Below are 19,950 nucleotides of genomic sequence, written 5' to 3'. Positions count from 1 at the left end.
GTATACTATAAAATAGTGGGAGAGAAAAGTTTTTATGAAGTGTTGAACTTAACATGAAATAGAGCTCGGTATCTTTTTAAACCCATTCCTAACATGAAACTGTCCATCACTCTCCTACAGTGGAGGCCGAATCATCAGAGTTTCTGGTCAGAACCTGGATGTGGTCCAAGAGCCAAAAATGAGGGTGACCCTCAGTCCTCCTGATACCCTCCCTCCCAGGAGGAGAAGGGGCTTCAGTAGGAGGAAGGAAGGAAGAAAAGATCACCAGGGTCCAGTGAAGAGATGGAGGAGGATCGTCCCGGACACAGACTGCCCTCAGGGTGCACTCTGTCATGTCAAACAGGTATGGAGGTTTAATCCCAGAGAGATACTGTATATATATATATATATATATGTATACTCATCATCTTCTTACGTGGGTTTTAATCATTTTATTCATTCCTCCAGTACGAGTCTCGCTGCACAGTGAACAGCTCCTCCCTCATCTTGTGTCCGACCCCGGCAGTGGGACCAGAGGCCAGGAGAGCCAGGGTCAAAGTTCATTTCCTGCTAGACAGCCTCCATTTTGACTTTAGCGCTGTGGGCAATGAAGCCTTCAGCTATGAGTCCAACCCAGATCTCTACCCGCTGACCCAGAACGACCCCAGCAAACCGTATCACCACAAACCTGGCAGCATCATCTCTGTAGAGGTGGGTGCAAATACCTGTTTATAATGGACTTTACTTTCTTCTTTCATCTCCATCGTGCCCCAGGCTACGATACAGTCTCTAAGGACATGAGCTCATTTAAAAAAACAAGAAATCAGAATGTCAGTGTTGCTGTTATCAGCTCTGCAACCCGTAATAAGTGCTGGAGATGAACTCAGATATGCTATAGGGTCCCGAGTCACTTCTCCTTTTCAATATTTGAACAAGTCTTTATCTACATTCACTAAATTTAAACCTTTCAAAGGTAATACACTATATACTTTTTAAATATTGTATTTATTATTTTCAACATTTAAAAGGAAAATTATGTGAATTAACTTGTCCTGAGCCCTCAAACACAAGTAGTAAGATTTATATATTATATCCTTTATTTGGAACCTTTAGCTTCTCTTGGACCGAGATGGCAGAAATATAATAATTATGAGTGTCAGACATAAATAAAAAAAATGTGTTACAGGCCATAAATACAACAAATTACAAATGAAAACATACGAAATAGATACAGAATGCTGATTGATTACATTTGTGACACTATTTTCCAGTTGCAGCATTGAGGTGCATTTATGCTGCCTTTACAAAAGAGATGCCTCCTTTTAAAACATCTGGGTCTTTAACATTGCCATGATTTCTACGCAATCCGTCCACTAGAGGGCAGCACAGAGAGAGGTTGACGTAACCTCATATTTTGCGTGCAGTTTCTTACTAACTCGCAAAGTCTCCACCGTAGTTGAAATTTCTTCCTCTTGCCCTATGGTCTCGCTTGTACTATTGGCTACACTGCCCCCCTATGATTTCCTGTGGTACTGCTCGGGTTCTTCCTTAAGATTTTAGAAGATTCTGTACATGTATTTAACGTTTAGAGTGATTTTACAAAATAAAGCTTATTTTTCCTGAAAACAGATCTTTGGCTGAGTACACACACCAGCTCACAGTGTGCATGTTAACCAGATAACTCAAGTTTAAATTGGGCCTTTGGCAAGTGACTGAAGTCATTAACATGAATTAACTGCAGCTAATATAAGTTATTTAATCAGGTGAAAGATAAATAAAAATGTTTTATATTGAAACATGCATTTTAATAATTAGGCTGTATCAGGTGAACTGCCCTTCTAGTGCAGTCCAGTCCTCGCCTCTGAGTCGCTCCGTTTTTGTTTTTGTATCTTCTAGGGAGAGAACCTGGATCTGGCCATCTACAAGCATGAGGTGGAGGCTCGGATAGGGGAGGGGGTGTGTGCCGTGAAAACCTTGACCCACAACCACTTGTACTGTGAACCACCAGCCCAGCAGCCTTCAGTGGCTGCCAGCAAGAAACAGGACGGCATGGACAGCCTGCCTGAGTTCACTGTGAGTAAACATAAGATACATTTGAATCCAGAGCACGTTTACATTCGCTATGACGCGACTGCAGCCTGGGTAAGAGGATGGAGAACCAGGATTTAGGAGCAAGTCAGTACAGAGGAACAACAGTGCCTGTGTGCATACTTCACTGTCTCATGTAACAGATGAGGGTAGAGCATGAAGGACAATGACTCAAAAGATTGTTTACAAGCATTTATTTGCTCCTGCTTTCTTGGCTGCACTTCTGCCCCCAAACATGCAAAATAACAGTGTTTACACGAAGATCTCAGCAGCACCACACTGGTCACAAATGTCATCTGAGATTATTTTTGCAGTAAAAACAACAATGCACCAAGGGTTACAGCCTTAACGGCTCGATTTCCAAAGAAAATAATAGAGAAGCGCAGCAGCATTTTCCTACAGCAGTGTGAAACAGCACTGTGAGGGGCAGACAGAAGGTGCGAAGTGCAGCAAGATAAATGCACAGGAAACATGAATAAAAATAACTGTAAATGAAAATAACTAATTGAGGTAAAGAAAATACTCAACATAATAATTAAATGATAAATGATACACATTGGAAATAATGATAATAAAAATAATATGGAGATAATAATAAAAATAATAATAATATGGAAAATGAAGAATAATAATAAAGTGCACATTTTTATAAAAGATGTTCTTGTTTTTGTCTTTGTGATGGCCACACCAATACCTGTCAGCAATGTGTTCAAACGCTCTCTGTGATTTCCAGGTGAGAATGGGGAACCTGAACTTCTCACTGGGCAGAGTGCAGTACGACAGCCAGGCCCAGTCCACGTTTCCTCTGGAAGCCCAGGTGGGAGTCGGGGTCGGGGCCTCCATAGTGGCTCTGATTGTGCTCATCATTGTGCTCATATACAGGTAAACACTTACACAGGTATGTCACTGTTAATACCTTTACCAGGCCGTCCTCAACTGCTCATGAAGCAGACATTTTTTCCTATACCTGTATTTCGCCTCTTATTAACACAGTAATTTTGTATTTCTTCACTTAAAGAGATACGGCACAATTAAATGTGTTTTTTGTTAGCTCTAAACTTAATAATATGATGATATTTAAGTAAATAATGATTTTATAATCACATTAATCAAAAATAAATAAAACAAAATCTACATTTCTAGGTTGAACATGGCTCATAACACCACCTAGTATTTCAAACTGCTTTGGACCTTGCAGGGCCAATGCTTTCGTAGAGTCAACAGATGGGGACGTCTCTACGTTTAAATTAAGAAAAAGTTAAAATCAAAGAGGCGTTTTGCAACTGTGGCTCAAGAGAAAAATGAGGATGGTCCACTAACCTTAAAAGGTAACCAGGTCGGTGGTTCGATGCCCCTGTCTCCCCATTTGGCATTTTGAAGTAGTGTCCTTGGCCAAGATACTGAACCTGGCTGTGAGGGATGTGTGATAGAGAAGGTGCTGCACATAGATATGTGAATGTGCTGTGTGAAACTATACTGTAAAGCACTTGGAGTTTTCATCTGGACTATAAAACCAGTATATCAATATAAACCATTAAGTCTTTAATCGAAGGTGGGTGGCCCCCTCGTGAGTGAGAATATAGAAAGTAATGCTCATTTTCAAATCTATGCTGAAACTAAACCCCTTGATCACCACATCGTCCACCAGTCAGAGACGTCCCCCGTTCTCTCCTGCCCCTCGGCTGTCCCTCACTCACACACACACACACACACACACACACACACACACACCACACACACACACACACTGCATTTGAACCGCTGGCTGAGACAGTTTCCTGTGCCAGGTAGTTAGGTGTGCCTTAGCCCTGTTTTTTTTTTATTTCACTTTAGACAAAATTTTAAGGTAAAATTACACTTTAAATGTTGTCTGTGGATTGTTGTTGTTGTTTGTCAGGAGAAAGAGCAAACAGGCCATGAGGGACTATAAGAAGGTGCAGATTCAGCTGGAGAACCTGGAGACCAGTGTGAGGGACCGCTGTAAGAAGGAGTTTACAGGTACAATCCAAACCTGCTGTCTTAAATTGAATAAAATAAAATCAGCTCAGTCACTGTCGCAGCAAAAGAACAACGCTGAAACAAAAGTTACTTCACTTTCATCCATCTCCATTCTCTTCCCCTGCCTCAGACCTGATGACAGAGATGATGGACATGTCCAGTGATCTGGTGGGATCGGGGATTCCCTTCCTGGATTACCGGGTGTATGCCGAACGCATTTTCTTCCCAGGCCACCAGGAGTCGCCACTGAGGCGAGATCTGGATGTTCCAGAGAGTCGTAGGCAGACTGTGGAGCAGGGGCTGGTTCAGCTGTCCAACCTGCTCAACAGTAAACTGTTTCTCACCAAGGTCAGCCTCTAGACTTATGTTTTATTAAATAAAGAGTTGGATGAGCTGAAGAGTCATTAACAACCACAGTTTGTCAATGTGAAAGATCAAGATCCACATATCAGTATTTTCCTCCTTTTTCTGAGATTGAGGAATATTGACTTTGAATCTTTCTGCCTCCCTTATACTTTTTTTAGGATGTTATAACGAAGTGAATTACTTTTTTTGTTATTTCTTATTTAACTGAATGATAGATTTTTAACAAAACACATTTTTGCAATTACTGACAGTTTTTTTTTTCTCATTTCCATTGTCTGTCCAGTTTATTCACACGCTGGAGGTGCAGCGGACGTTTTCCCCCAGGGATCGGGCGTACGTGGCCTCTCTGCTCACTGTAGCCCTGCATGGTAAACTGGAGTACTTCACAGACATCCTGAAGACGCTGCTTAACAATCTGGTGGAACAGTACGTGGCCAAGAACCCCAAACTGATGCTCAGGAGGTGAGGAAGACAATCAGTCCGTCAGCTTTTCATGAAGTCCTCAGTAGTTCAAATTTATTTCAGTTTTATTTATATAAATCATTTCAAGTCACTTTACAGAGTAAAAGTCAAGACCTTACAATATGACAATATGAAAAGTTCTCACTGTGACCAGGAACTTGGCGAACTTGATACTAAACCTCCAACACACTCATGGGCAGTCACCTTGGTGGGCTTAGAGGAAGGGAACGGCAGAGAAGAGGAAAGAGAAGAGAGTTGGGCAAGGAAGAGATGGTTATTTTAAAGATTGTATTAACAGCAGTGGTATTAGGTCTAATAACATAATAAATGCTATAATTAATCTAGCAACAGCTTTTTGGAGCATTTTAGAAGTGAAGGGGAGGTTTGATATAGTTCGCTGGGTCAAAAACGTTCATTTCTGCAACGTTAAAAGCCTGTGGTATGTACCCTACTAACAAAGGTAAGTGCATCAGATCGAATGTGGAAGTGCTAATTATAGGTCCAATATCAATAGGCAGTTTACAGGGGAAAGAGTCTAAAAGACAAAGTGATAGTTCAGATGAAGAAACTGCTGAAGTCAACGCACATCTCTGCCTGTTGTCTGAATACGGTGAAGAAGCTGGTAAAATTTTAATCAGGAGAAACTTCAAATGAAGTATGAACACATTTTATCACCACGCGTGATAAGAGAGTCGTTAGCAGTTAGACCCTTTGTGATGTCATCAAGGTTGAAAGGGGGTGTGGTTTCATAGTATCGGAAACACCCCCTGGTCTGTACACTGGTGGTGGATGATGGGATCTAGAAAATGTTGAGGATGTGAATGAGATCAGATGAGTGGACTGAGCTGGGCTCGACCAGGGCTCTGGATACGGAGACTGGAGGTGGGTGGGGAGGAGGGTCGCACTGAATCACTGCAATGACAGCTGACAGCAGATTTAAAAGGTTTGACAGAAAAGACATGATTGGCTGATTGAGCTCATGGAACAATCTGATTGGATTACCCCAAACATCCACCAGTCAGCTGATCAGAGGAGGCGAGGAGAGTGAGGAGAATTGTGTGAATGAATGAGATGGACAAAGTCTTCCTGATTGAACTTCATTGAAGGATTACATGGAGCAGTAGAGCTATGATTGTCATTCAGTTTGTTCTTATTTTGTATGAATGATGAATAACACCAGGCTCTGGCATTACAGAGAGCTTTTTATATGTAGTCTGACTACTTGGTGGAACGCCACTTCTTTTCCATCTCACGTCTCTTGTACAGCACGTGCTTGTGATCTGTACCAGTGTAATGACCTCCTCACTGACTCCCTTCTCAGAGGGGTGCTGCACTGTCAACAACGACATCCTCTTTGTATAAGACTGAAGTTGAGATAACAGTCCTCAATTGTACTGACACAAAAAAGTGGAATTCTTTTCCCTAAATGTGGTCACAGCCTTTTTATTTCATTAGTGGGTAACAGAGCTTCCTCACCCATAAATGACTTGTTTACATGTGCTCTTCTCCTTTTCAGAACTGAATCTGTTGTCGAGAAGCTCCTGACAAACTGGATGTCCATTTGTCTCTTTACCTTCCTGAGGGTACGTACGTCAGTTTCAAACCTGACCACAACAACTGTACAACTGGAGAGAGATGGTTTAAAAGGAAGAAACTTGAGAGAAGAGACAGAAAAAAAGTATTTGTTCGTGAAATATAAGATATTCAAATTATTTTATCTAGTGACGTCTGGTGACCCACCACTTCTGCAATTGACAGTAAAGCTGTATTATTATATATATATTTTTTGTTTGTATCCACCCATCCATCCATAATGTATACCACTTACCCTTAAATGTTTTTTGGGGCTGGAGCCAAATTTATTGTCTTTGTTAGCTGAAGAATTTCCACACAAATCAATGATAATATTTGATGCTATTCAAATGACACATCTGTTCAGTCAAAAATCATATTGATGCAGATATCTATAATGTGTCAGAAAAACTCTCCACTGACACTAACACAGGTGAACTTCAGCTCATCACTGTCAGAGCAGCATGAGGAGAAACCACATTCATCGAAAATCTCTTCAATCTCTTGAATAAACTTTTGTTGTGTTAGGACATTGTTGACCTTGCCTTTTTCTGCTTGACCAGGAATCAGCAGGGGAGTCGTTCTACATGCTGTTTAGAGCGATAAAGCACCAGGTGGACAAGGGGCCTGTGGACGCTGTGACAGGAAAAGCCAAGTACACACTGAACGACAACCGGCTGCTACGAGAGGACGTGGAGTACCGCACGCTGGTTAGTACACACATGTTAACAAGTGTCAGTGTTGGGGCGAGAAGTCCATGTATCCTGTTGGGTTTATTAGAAACTGATTAATAGTCATAAGCATACAATCAAGGTAACCCATTGTATATTTTAAACAATTTCCACATTTTTATTCTATCTATATATCTGTCTGTCCATCTATCCGTCCGTCTGTCTATCTGTCTATCTGTTTGTCTTTCTGTCTCTCATCTATCTAGCCATCTATCTATCTATCCATGTCTCAGATAACTAAAAGTAAAAAAAATTATCTCGAAATAACTTGACCTGTTTCCAGAAGTGGTGGAATACAATTTATTTATAATGCATGCAAAGGTCAATCCTACATTTTTAAAAGTCTAGATTAAGCTGACCAGGTTAATTCAGTCCAGTATGTGTGCATCACAGTGTCGCCTCTTTATCAGTAACCACCCTGTGTATCTGTCCAGACGCTAAATGTTGTGATGCCAGCTGCGGCTCCCGGCGGAGGCACGACCACCCAGACGGTACCTGCCAAAGTCCTGGACTGTGACACCATCACCCAAGTGAAGGAGAAGCTCCTGGAGCAGGCCTGGAAGGGAACCTCCTTCTCCCAGAGGCCACACGTTGACTCGTTACATCTCGGTATGTCCACTTTATTTTAAGACATTGTGAGCAGAGTAGTTTATCACATTAGCTTGTGGACTGGTTTCGATTTTGGTCATGAATATTCAAGCATAGAATATTTATGCAGTGTTACTTGCTGAGGAAACTCATTAAACTGCAGGAAATACATTTCTGTTGAGACGCAAACAGTTACATCTTTTGATCAAATTACCATGTGCACCTGAATATCTAAATTTGATTAAAAGTAAAAATGTCTGATGAGTTCTTGTGGCATCTGGAGCAACATATGTCATACACTATAAGCACGAACCGAATCTGCAATGAAATGCATTTTACTTGATGCTGCATCATCATTTGTGTCCCTCCAGAGTGGCGTGCAGGTGTTGCAGGTCACCTAATCCTCTCAGATGAGGACCTGACATCAGTAGTGCAAGGCTCGTGGAAGCGCCTCAATACACTGCAACACTACAAGGTCAGAGCAAGTCTCAGAAACACAAAAAATACACGTACACACATACATCCTCCATTCATGTGCAGGGTAAAGCTGTTAAAACTGTCTGTGAAGTGGTGCTTCAGTTTTTCCTGCTGTGTGAAAGTTGTGATACATTGCTGTGTAACGCAGGTCCCTGATGGAGCGACGGTCGCCCTCGTCCCCAGAAACTCCAAACATCACCTCCATGACAGCCATGATTACATGCCTGGAGAAAGTACGTCTCATGCACTTTTTTATGAGTCCTACACACAAATATATTATTCTGTTTCAGACAACCATTCAGCGAGCCTCATCCACACGTGCACTTTACATCACTTTTCTTTTGACTTATGTTGCACAGATGTTATTTTACCTCATGATCTAATATTCAAGCCTGCACTCTTATTTATCCTTCAGCTTTTAAAGGGAAACTCAATTCAGAGAAAATCTAACGTTTTTTCTCTTTCTTTTCTGAAGGAAGGTTTCAAACATAAATAAGGCTTTATTATTTAATTTATGTACCTGGTTTTATATATTTATATATTTATATATTTATATATTTATATATTTATATATATATATATATATATATAGTAACAGATTTGTCCTGCCAACTCGAGCAGTGAATGTTGATCAGTGCAGATCTTCTTGCAAGCATCTTGTGTCATGTAGGACGAGATGGTGATCATCTGAACAGCCAGGGGAGGTCGCTGTTTCACTGTGTTCACACAGAAGCACTGAAAGGGATGAAGTATGAGAGTCAGTTAGAAAAGCAGAGCTGAAATCTTTGCATCATTTCAGGCTCAGATGATCATAGAGATTATAAAACTGAGAATTTATGTTTGCATGTTGAAACAAACAACCTCAGTTTCATGCACTCGATAAGGATTCACTTCTCCCTTCTCCTTTTCAGACATGATCGATTTTTTCTTATTTTAAAAATGATAGAAATAAATACTCAACCACATCACGCTGCTTCAAAAATACCTCAGTTTTTTTTTAATTCTCAGCCTGCGTGTGCATTCAACCAAGCCGAGAAAAATACACTAATTTGTCTGTCGTCCTGCCAGAGACCCCTATGCTGGATGACGGGGAGGAGGGAGGAGTGAGGCTCTGGCATCTGGTGAAAGCCAACGAGGAGTCCGAGCTGCCCAAACACAGGAGAGGTAGTCTGAGGGAGAGGGGCGGGGAGAGAGCCAAGGCCATCCCCGAGATCTACCTCACACGACTGCTCTCCATGAAGGTAACAGAGATGATGTGAATGGTATCAATCACTCCATTTGAAAACACTTTTCATATCTTAGCATAACATACATGGTTGGTGGTTACATTCTTCTAATACAATGAAAAAAACAGATATATAATGATGTGAATCAGCAGCACAAATGAGAATATTTTCAAGTTCTTTTCATGTATTCAGATAATAAGGTAGATTACACACAACATTATTAAAAGGACATTAAAAGGGATCTTGTACTATACTGACCCTTAATGTTAAGAGTTTTCCATCTTACTGTAAATAGGCCGCACCAGTGTTTTCAGTTTACGTCATTTATGATGAGCTTCTTTTATGAAACTAGCCGTTTTCAGAAATGGACTCTGGAAAATGTCCAGACAACGGGGGCCGGACATTCTCCAGAGTTTGCCTTTCACATATTAAGAAGGCATAAGGAGAATCTCTGGTCAGACACATTCACAACTACAGAAAGATCTCTGGAGTGTTCAGGTGAGGGGTGGTGCAGCAGACAGGACACCACATTTAAATTCCGCTGCAGAGATCACGTTTTTGTTTACAGCACATCGACACCAGTGTCAGACCTTCTCACCAAAAAGCTCTCAAATGTTGTTTCATTCCTAGTTGACATCTTTGACTTTGTCGTCTGTGTGTATCGCTCCTCTTCTTCATCCTGAGATGTTTGTATTCTTTTGGGGTTTTTTTCAGTTTCATGTCTGTTGCATGTTAGGAAGAATTCCTCGAACTCTGATATTTGTCTTCTCACATAAAGCCCCTCTGGATAATTTCAAGAGATCATCTGGAGTTCAGTGAATGTATGAAAGCAACTGTGTGTAACTTACAGGGAGTTACTGCACTATGATGGGCTCCCATTCTTTTTAAGCAATTGATTTTATCTGGTTCAATGGGTCTAAATAAGCCTTTGTGCTAATTTGGACAAGAAACAATTTAGAAGATATATTTCTAAAACCCACACCACAATCCACTATATAAACTTTAAACCCAGTCCCAGATAACGCTGATGACATCATCAGGGTAACATGACAAAGTTCCTCCAGAGCCACAGAAAACATTTTCACAAACTAATTGTCATGTGTAAAATCAGTGCTCCTTTTAAAGAAACCACATTTTGTTTATCTCTTCGTCTTCCTCCTCTCTGTCTCAGGGAACGCTGCAGAAGTTTGTGGATGATTTATTCACTGCGATCCTCAGCACCAGTCGTCCCGTACCTCTGGCTGTCAAATACTTTTTCGACTTGCTGGATGAGCAGGCGCTGCAGCACAACATAACGGACCCCGAGACCATCCACATCTGGAAAACCAACAGGTAAACGGCCCGCAGCAGCAGCAGGTTACCATAAGTAAGGAAGGTACGAGAGGAAGGGGACACTTCTTCCGTATGAGAAATGTTATAAACACACACAAGGGTAATTTCACCCAAAGGTTAAAGAACATCTGACTCACACTGAACATATGGACAACAGTTGGAATATATAAACACAAGGTTCGTTCCACTGTTTCATTTGAGAGCAGGTACATTATAGAATGTATGTAATATCATGTAATGTATTTTTATATATCAGGGGTTCCTGGATCTATCATACGATGCAGTATTATAATAAAGTCCTGATTAAATGAGAAATACAATAGTATTACAAGAACAATGGGGAAAAAAATTAAGAAATGGGCAGAAGTTAGGAAGAAGAGAAGCCATGCTCGCTGTAGTTTGGTTTGTACCTTCTGGATTCAAAATTTTGAATACCAATCTCATTGTTTCTTGAGAAACTAAAGCTGTGTCTCAATTCAGGGTCTCGACCTTCAGAGCACGCAGTCAATGAAGAGTGCATCCTTCATGGCCTGTGTACACCATGATAGCCAAACCGAAATGTGACGGTGCGGTCTACCGAGGCTTTCCATGGTCACCGTCACCAGCTTGTTTTGCCCTTATTGCTGTTGCCTAGCAACTTTTAAGTCGGACACGCCCAGAATATTTGAATGCCACTTGTTTTCTTTTGTTTACCATTATCTGCTCTGTTGAGTTGAGGCGTGATGTCTTGTTGCTTGCCGGCACCATTTCCTCTTTGTCACTGAAGCGCAATGAAACCTGGGATAGATTGTGCTGGGAAGGATCCACCTGTAGCCTTCCTTTCTCTGGGATGGAAGGACTTATTTGTCTGCCGCTTTTAAATAGTACAGTCTAGTTGTAGCACTGTGACAAAATCGGTCTTCAAGGATGCAGCTTCTGTTTGAATACTACACAGATGTAACCCAACCACAGCTTGGCAGTCGGCCACGACCAAACATTCCCTCCTCCAATAAAGAGGCAATTTACTAGTCTTTGTGGCTCTTTCTGTGGAATAGACAGTTTCCTGCATAATCCTGATAATGTGATGAGCCAGAAGATGAAGTATTTCTCATCTTTTTGTTAAACCTACACTAAAGTATAAGAACAAGATGATCCACATTCTTCATTTTTGTCTTAATATGTGTAATAGTATGTTTTGGCTGGAATGACTACTTATACATGCACCCTCTTTCCTGTCTGTCCAAACAGTTTACCTCTGCGTTTCTGGATCAATATCCTTAAGAACCCACAGTTCATCTTCGACGTGCAGACTTCAGACCATGTGGATGCTGTGCTGTCCGTCATAGCCCAAACCTTCATGGATTCTTGCACCATCGCCGACCACAAACTGGGGCGGGTGAGCTGACCAAGCCAAAACACTGTCAATATAATAGAATACTGTTCACTGGGAACACTGGGGATCTGCTATTACATATACAAACCCCCAAAAAGATACTGCAGGAGAAGGTGACATTATGATACAGTTGTAAATGAACGTGACCATACAACATAAATCACCATATCTCTGTGCAGGGATGGATAAAGGAAGTGATTGGAACATGACATCATGTAGTTAATGGTCGTTTATCACAATGTAAATAATGTCTCGTAATAACTATTGTTTAATAATACAAATTGAAATGTGTGAATTAATTAGATTACCTGTTCTATGTAATATTCAGAACACATTTCTCCATTCGTCTCCCCCCCACAGGACTCTCCCATCAACAAGTTGCTGTATGCCAGAGACATCCCGCGCTACAAACAGATGGTGGAGAGGTAAGAGTATGGCAGCCAGTGCGCCCCGCTGACCTCAGGCATAAAAAAACACCAGGGGGGGGGAGGAAGGAGGGAACGAGAGCAGGGCCGAGGACAATCTGTCAGTGCCAGACAGAGTGTAGACTAAGCCTGCGAGGCTCCCATGCATGGATGGTCTCAGAGCAGACTGCTGCACTTACCGCTGTCTGCTGCACATTAAACGTTGAAGATTACACCAGTGTTGAGGCATCGCTAGACGAGATCTTTAATGTAAGGAATGTGTGCATTTTAAAAGCCATTTAAGTGACTCATAACATAAAAACCCTTCACACGTCATTTTCATCAGACTGGTGCATGGAAGCGGTGAATAAAATCCCACACACTTTATATCTTGCAATAATAAATAAATGTATGGTGCCCGACTTAACAATTGTGTTTGCTTAAAGCCATAAATTATTAGTAGAATTAAATTAAAAAAACTTGTAACTTCACACTTTTTCCCCATAGACTCTATATAATTTTGGAAGACACGTCTCCACTTCCTGTCATTGTACAAAAATTTGGCTAAAATATCTCAAATATGGGAACTATCAGTGAGCAACTGGATTCTCACGTTCCTTGGTCTTGTTTACTTGGAGTCGTCCACTGCTTGTGTCCTTGGTATCAAGGAGTCCAATATTGCTTTGTGGGTCTCAGCTGCTGAAAGGCTAAAGGAGCGGATCTACCCAATGAACCTAGTCATGCTCTGATTTGTGCCCTGTGGTGTGGGGGAAGAAGGGAGGCCCTATGCCTTTTTTCTTATTTAAGTCAATTTAATTACATTTTATATTTATTATTTCTACACATTTTTCTTAATTTTTTCCCTGTTTGATCAAAAATGTATATATATATATATATATATATATATATATCCCAAATATGGGTGCTGCCATCTTCAGCTTTCTGTACGTTTTGTGCACAGTAGTGATTGTGGTGTAGAGCCGCGGTTTCAATGTCTCACAGATAGACGTGCTCGACTAATCGTGTGTCATTCTCAGCTGTCAGGCATGACGTTTCACCCTTTCCACGTTTCTTCACAGCATCAAATAACTGACTGAAACTCAACTTACTGGAATAATAAACTTCTAAAGATTCATCAGTATGATAAGAAGAACCTAAAATACAGAAATCATCTTTGAGAAAATGTTGTGACAAGTAGTTTGTCTTTTTAATTTGGCCCATGTCCAATCTGCTAACATGGAGGATTAGGGGTGGTAAACCTGATGAGCGATGTCACTGACTCATTAACATCCTCAAAAGTAACTTAAAATATTGTTTGTCCAGGGCAGATTTATATCTGTACATGAAATATTAACCTCATATATTTCATTATCAATGGTCTGTTTTATTATCAGCACCTCATTTGAACAGTAAAACTGCTACTCTAATGAATATTTTCTATTGAGAATAAGAAATTCTAATGTGTGATGTTATCTATCGCTTGTAATGATGAATCCACTGAGAGTGAGCCGCTCCTCTACAGCTCGTTTTGGTTTTCACAGCTCACTTTACATGGGCTATAAAAAATACAATTTGATTGATTTACACACACACACACACGAATATAACTATGAGGAAGATCCGATTGCATTGTAAATAGCTCTTTTCCTCGCCACCATGGCAGTCACATCAAGTTTTTTTATTTACTGCAAAGTTTCATGAGTTTTTGAGCATGTCACATAAACATGTCACATAAATATAGTTTGAAGTCTAGTTACCTTAAACCACTCTCATTTCAAATAATATGAAAACGGTGGTTAAAACATGAAAAGATCTATGAGCTTGACAAATTGTTCAGGAGTAAATGTGTACAATGTATTGAATGAATTATTCTTCATTTGAATAAGACCAGGGATGGGGAATGTTTTGTTGCTCTGCTTCATCTTCAACATTTTGTCCATGTTGTTACTCCATGTCACGTACCTCTGCCCTGAGTCTCCCTCTCGTGTCTGTTTCGTCTTGATACGTCTTTTACGTTGTGTTGCATTTGTTGTCCATGATATGCAGAAGAAAATAGTTTCTTCTGTGTTATTTTCCATTTCCATTGAAATCATGATGCTAGGAAGGTGGTGCTCAATGATGCAAAACAAAAAAACAGATAACTCCTCTCAAATGAATTAAAACGAAAGTAACGAGCCTGTTTTGAAAATTTAAGGAGTTGAAAGTCCAAATATTTGTGGTAAAATGTTGAGCTTAAGTTGTCAAAAAATAAATACTCAAGTACATACCCCTGAAAATTGTACTTACATACTTTAACAAAGTATTTGAACTTTGTTACTTCCCACCTCTGTTAAAAAAGAATAAAAGTATAGAAAGTGTTATTTTGTTGTTTTCTTTTCACCAATAATTACATGAACTTCATCCCTGCTTTTCTTTTCTCTTTCCCTCCCTCTCTCTCTCTCTCTCTCTCTCTCTCTCTCTCTCTCTCTCTCTCTCTCTCTCTCTCCAGGTATTACGCAGACATACGTCAGACCATCTCTGCCAGTGACCAGGAGATGAACTCCGCTCTAGCAGAACTCTCCCATGTATGTTTCTCACTCCTCTTTTCCTCTTTTATAAGAATAACTTTTTGAACACACACAAATCATTTCATTGCGTGGATCTTTCCATCTGGTTACGTACCACAACACATTTCTTCACCTCTCTTGTTTTTACTTCCCCAAAACAGAATTACGCTGCTGAGGTCAACTGCCTGGTGGCTTTACACGAGCTGTATAAGTACATCAACAAATACTATGATCAAGTGAGTACAAAATGGCTGCTGGACGGGATTAGAGAGCATTTTACTCTTGTCTACATGTCATAATCATTTAATGCTGATAATGCAGTATTGCAGTAGATATACAGTCATTTATTAAAGATGTCAAATTGTCTATTTACTAAGCCCTGCCCCCAGTACTTATTGTTGCCACGCAATTATGTGCTCAGATGGCACATAATGCAGTTTTCAATGACAATGATGAAAGATATGCTGATGTCCATTTCTTAACGTTAGGTCCTTTATGTCACGGCTCGACTAAGCTCCTCAGTTCTTGTCAGATTTAACCTTACCTAGTTTTTACTTGTTTTAAAGTGAGATTTGTGGAAAAGTCAACCAAGAAAATCTTGTGTACCTTCTCTTCAACTAAAAAATCTGCACTTTTCACTCTAGATAAACTAAATCTGTGACAATGCAGGGAGTTTACTTTACCTGGTCACTATTTGAGCCTGAATGAATTATAAATAAACATAAAGGGCTGGTATTTGCAAGTTAGCCTGCATGCTGACAATAAATGATGTGCCGTGTTGGTTGGTCAGTCGTTTGCACAAGTTCACACTTGATGCCATGTAAACAAAATTCAGCCTCCCAACAACTTTGACGTGGTGACAATTAGTTTGGAGCGTTCTCTGAGTAAACATTCAGTGATAATTATAATAATGACCAGTCGAGCAGGAGACGACAGCCTTACTACTAATATGATACCATGTTAGCCAGTCCAAGTATAATAGTATAAGAAAAATGCTGTTGAGCTCAACATCATCATTTTCACTTTGAACGTTATAAGAGAAAAAAGGCTGTGACCTTGAGTTTGGTGAATGTGCTGGAGTGTATTTTAACGAGCCTGTCAGACTAAGTTAAGAGTCGCCAAGCTGTGATTGGCTGTCCACGAGAGGAGGTTTTGAACAGGTTTATAGATGTCCCTTAAATCCCCTCAGCCGTTCACTTCCACAGTGACACAAAGGGTTACCTCCATTGAGATAGTTACACACTATTACTTTGAAATCTAAAAATGCTCAGATTTTCATCCACCTTCTCCTCCCTCCTGTCAGATCATCACAGCGCTAGAAGAGGACCCCACAGCTCAGAAGATGCAGCTTGGCTACAGGCTGCAGCAGATCGCTGCCGCTGTAGAAAACAAAGTCACCGACTTGTGACTCGACTTGTGACTCGATGGATTCTCCCTTTAACCTTGAGGAGAGGACAGTGGTGAAACAAGGTTCTGTCTCCTGGAGAGAAAAAGACAGAAGAAGACATTGAGGGCACATATTGTGATTCTGCTGTCATTTCTGACAGACTGACTGTATGTGAAGAGAGAAATTATCTGAAGAGGATCACTGACGCTGGCCATGTTTATTACTCCCTACACATTTCCAAAGGAGTTAATGAAAAACACTGCTCTGAGGAGAGAAAAAGGACAAAATGTGAAATGAAGCTCATGAAAACAGAAACTTCCTCTGAACTTTGACACCTCTCCTCGTAAGGATTTCACACGATGACTTTAAACTTAAGGGAGACGGATATCAACAGAGATCTTTCCCATCTTCCTCTGACTCTATGAATCATGGCGAACATGTTCACATCAGGGTTATTAGTTTAGAGCTGAGGAACGGACGCTGTGGATGGGCTGGATGTGAAAACCCGGGAACGAGGAGGAAAAGGGAAAGAAGGAGTCGAACTTTAACTTAAATGTGGAACTTTTACCACGTTACGTCAAAAAGTCTTACACAAAGGACGAAACAGATAATGACACTGTCAGAAAGCCTTTTTTTTTATTCTGCTTTTAGCTTCCTTAAATCATTCTACCAAGTCTTACTCTGTGAGGTCACTCAGCTGTTGTTGGACAGTTTGTTGCTTCGTGGAAGTGTTTTCCAGGACACACGTAGTTTTTTATTCTTGCCACTAGTTACTGTAATTAACAGATCCGGCCTTGTGTAGTCTGAACTGAAAACCAGAGTTGACTTTATTTTGAGGACCTGCTACATCTAGCTGTCTTCTCATGCTGACCTACTGCTATTGTGAATCTTCTCCTTGTTGATAAAAGTTTTTGTGTATGTTTCACCTGAGACAGTTTGGCTGAGCTGCTCATTCTTCACTCATGCACTGATCCGTCCTGAAGGAAACCATGAAATCTTTTACTTTAACAACATGCTGACAAAACCAATCATTTACCACCATAAACGTGAAAAACGATGGATCTTATCACCCACAAAAGACCAAGCCTGGATTATTATGATATAAATGCACAGATAAATAATAATGCACAAAGAAATTAACTCCACATTATTTATTTTATCTTTCTCTGCCACTTCAAAAAAGTATTGCATCAGACATACTCCTACAACAGTAGAAAAAATATGACATTAGAGAAGCGTGGGAAAATATTCTTTTATTTCTGATGAATCATAAATCCCGAGGTTACTGTGGGAAAATAACATTGAAGTTAACAACATAAGTTTACAGTTATTTTGTATATATGTGTGTGTTTTATAGTAGATGCTTTTCAGTTGCTTTGTCCAATTCATTCAATTTCAGTTTGGACTGATCTTTTCATATTTCATTACAACATGTTTTGTTACTGTCTATCATACGTTGTAACTTTGGATTTACGTTTATTCACGCAGCGACGACTCCAGTGAGCTGTCAGCTCCTCCTTGTGGTCACTCGTCTGCTTTGCAGCTGATTCAGCTCCACATGTAAATTTAGTTTCTAACTGTGACTAAGAGCCATCGGTGTAAAGGTCTGGGTTTTTTTTCAGGGTGAAGGAAATGAAGGAAGCGTCTGTTCTGCGAGATATCTGGTTTTCACACAAACATTTCACACTGACAACAAAAGCTGTGTCATGATTTTAAGCTTTAATTTGTATTCATGTATTAGGTCTGAGAGCAGATGGCAGATTTTAGCAGTGCAAAGCTTTATCTCTTTATCCTTCACAAAATAAAGTCGCTCCTTTTCTCTCAAGACCCTAAATCAGTCAATGTGGCGAATACACGAAGGTGCCTGTGTTCCCAGTTTCTCTGCCATTAAAGACTCCTAGTTTTTTTAATTTTTTAATTTATTGTTTATTTATTTTATTGCATATGTTGTTTGTTATCATTTTTCAGACATAGATAAATACTAATAAAACATAATAATGGTTTCATGTCCCTCTCTTTCAGATGTTACATCTGCATTTTTTTTTTTGTCTTTAAAGAAAAGTAAAAAGTCATCTTTGGACCTCATGGTTTGTTTTTATCTGCCGATCAAGTCAAGTCAAAATCAAAGTTTCAGTGTCATTTTATATGTTGCATCCATGTTAGAGGCAGTAGAGGAATATGATTTGTAAAGTTGTACATTAAAAAGAAAGATTGTCAAGATTGTTTGCTGTGCTCACTTCTGATGATTTACCATTTCTCCGTGCTGTAGTTACAAACTGTTCCCCAGTAATCCTGACTTTACTGATCTCTGACTAATTGATAGGATGAACCTAATAACAACTTAATGTGTTGCAATAAAGTGGTCCCAGTATAAACAGATGTGTGAAGTTACTCTGCTGCTACGCTGAGCTGGTAATCATCCGTAGTGTTCATTTGAGAGACAGTGAGCATATTGTGATGCTTCTCTATTTGAGGTGTTATGATACAGGTGCTGCAGACACCTCAAATACTGGCTTGTCCAGGTTTTCATAAACAACTGCTCACTTGAATCATCTATCCATGACCACAGTAAGTAACTCATTGTGTCCCTGTGCCATTGTCAACATCTGTTGTCACTCACTTCCGTTGTGGTTGTGTCCGTTATGTCACTTTTGCATTTGTGTAGTCAATTTTGCAGTTGTGTTGTGGCTATGGCAGTTGTGTTGAGGCTTTTTCATTAGTGTTGTGGCTATGGCAGTTGTGCTGTGGCTTTTGCGTTCGTGTTTTCAGTTAACGAGCTTGTGTGAGATGTGTCGGCCACCATAGATTTACTGACGGAGAGTGAGTTTTTATTATGCGTTGCAACCGGGCTGAAGTTACGTCTGTTCACAGAAAAATAAACAGCTGCCAAATTACTCAAACTGCCTCTTTAATAATTCCCACAACAGTAACATACTCACAATAGGAAAATAAGACCATCCATGCTGTCACATCATGCAGGTAATATGTTTGGTTAATTTTATGTGAATCATGACTAAATCCAGACTGACCCTGTGTGTTGACACCATTTGACGCGCACGCTTATGGAGCTTTTTTCCTATCTTTATTCAAGAGCGTGGTCTTTCAGTTTGAGAGCATGACTTGTTGAATTTATGTTCAGATTTTGTTTTGTATTAATTTTCATCAAAACCCTGCCCTTGCACTCAAATAGCCTGTTTGCACTTAAATTTGCTCTGCTTCTGCTGAAATTATGTGCTTGCATTCATCGTCTGCTCTCTGATTTCTCCTTGGCTCTTGGAATTTTTTGGGGCGACAACCCTCTAAAAATTCCCCAACCAATAGAATACCAGGTGAGGTGTTGACCACTGGTCAACCAATGAAATGATTGATATGATCCCTGCCTCGTTGTGGGCGCGTTCGCTTTACTTACGAGAGTCCCGTGC

The 19,950-nt window shown here is 40.2% G+C and overlaps 1 protein-coding gene across 2 annotated transcripts in view; it reads left to right on the top strand.

Annotated features, from left to right (window-relative positions):
• LOC118111347 (plexin-B1-like) overlaps positions 1 to 18,898 on the top strand; it is a 67,513-nt gene extending 48,615 nt beyond the window's left edge. For both annotated transcript variants that reach the window (XM_035159853.2, XM_047340394.1), the window contains 19 exons: positions 121 to 343; positions 448 to 690; positions 1,876 to 2,052; positions 2,801 to 2,949; positions 3,965 to 4,065; positions 4,196 to 4,413; positions 4,715 to 4,893; positions 6,410 to 6,476; positions 7,029 to 7,175; positions 7,631 to 7,805; positions 8,156 to 8,259; positions 8,410 to 8,494; positions 9,330 to 9,502; positions 10,659 to 10,819; positions 12,047 to 12,194; positions 12,552 to 12,616; positions 15,084 to 15,159; positions 15,303 to 15,377; positions 16,445 to 18,898. In XM_035159853.2, coding sequence (XP_035015744.2) covers positions 121 to 343; positions 448 to 690; positions 1,876 to 2,052; positions 2,801 to 2,949; positions 3,965 to 4,065; positions 4,196 to 4,413; positions 4,715 to 4,893; positions 6,410 to 6,476; positions 7,029 to 7,175; positions 7,631 to 7,805; positions 8,156 to 8,259; positions 8,410 to 8,494; positions 9,330 to 9,502; positions 10,659 to 10,819; positions 12,047 to 12,194; positions 12,552 to 12,616; positions 15,084 to 15,159; positions 15,303 to 15,377; positions 16,445 to 16,549 — 2,671 coding nt within the window. In that variant the 3' untranslated portion in view covers positions 16,550 to 18,898. The remainder of the gene's footprint in view (positions 1 to 120; positions 344 to 447; positions 691 to 1,875; positions 2,053 to 2,800; positions 2,950 to 3,964; positions 4,066 to 4,195; positions 4,414 to 4,714; positions 4,894 to 6,409; positions 6,477 to 7,028; positions 7,176 to 7,630; positions 7,806 to 8,155; positions 8,260 to 8,409; positions 8,495 to 9,329; positions 9,503 to 10,658; positions 10,820 to 12,046; positions 12,195 to 12,551; positions 12,617 to 15,083; positions 15,160 to 15,302; positions 15,378 to 16,444) is intronic.
• Positions 18,899 to 19,950: the final 1,052 nt, after the last annotated feature.

Source organism: Hippoglossus stenolepis, chromosome 6 (assembly GCF_022539355.2).
Source record: "Hippoglossus stenolepis isolate QCI-W04-F060 chromosome 6, HSTE1.2, whole genome shotgun sequence".
NCBI lineage: Eukaryota > Metazoa > Chordata > Actinopteri > Pleuronectiformes > Pleuronectidae > Hippoglossus > Hippoglossus stenolepis.
This window is presented reverse-complemented; position numbering and strand designations above follow the sequence as displayed.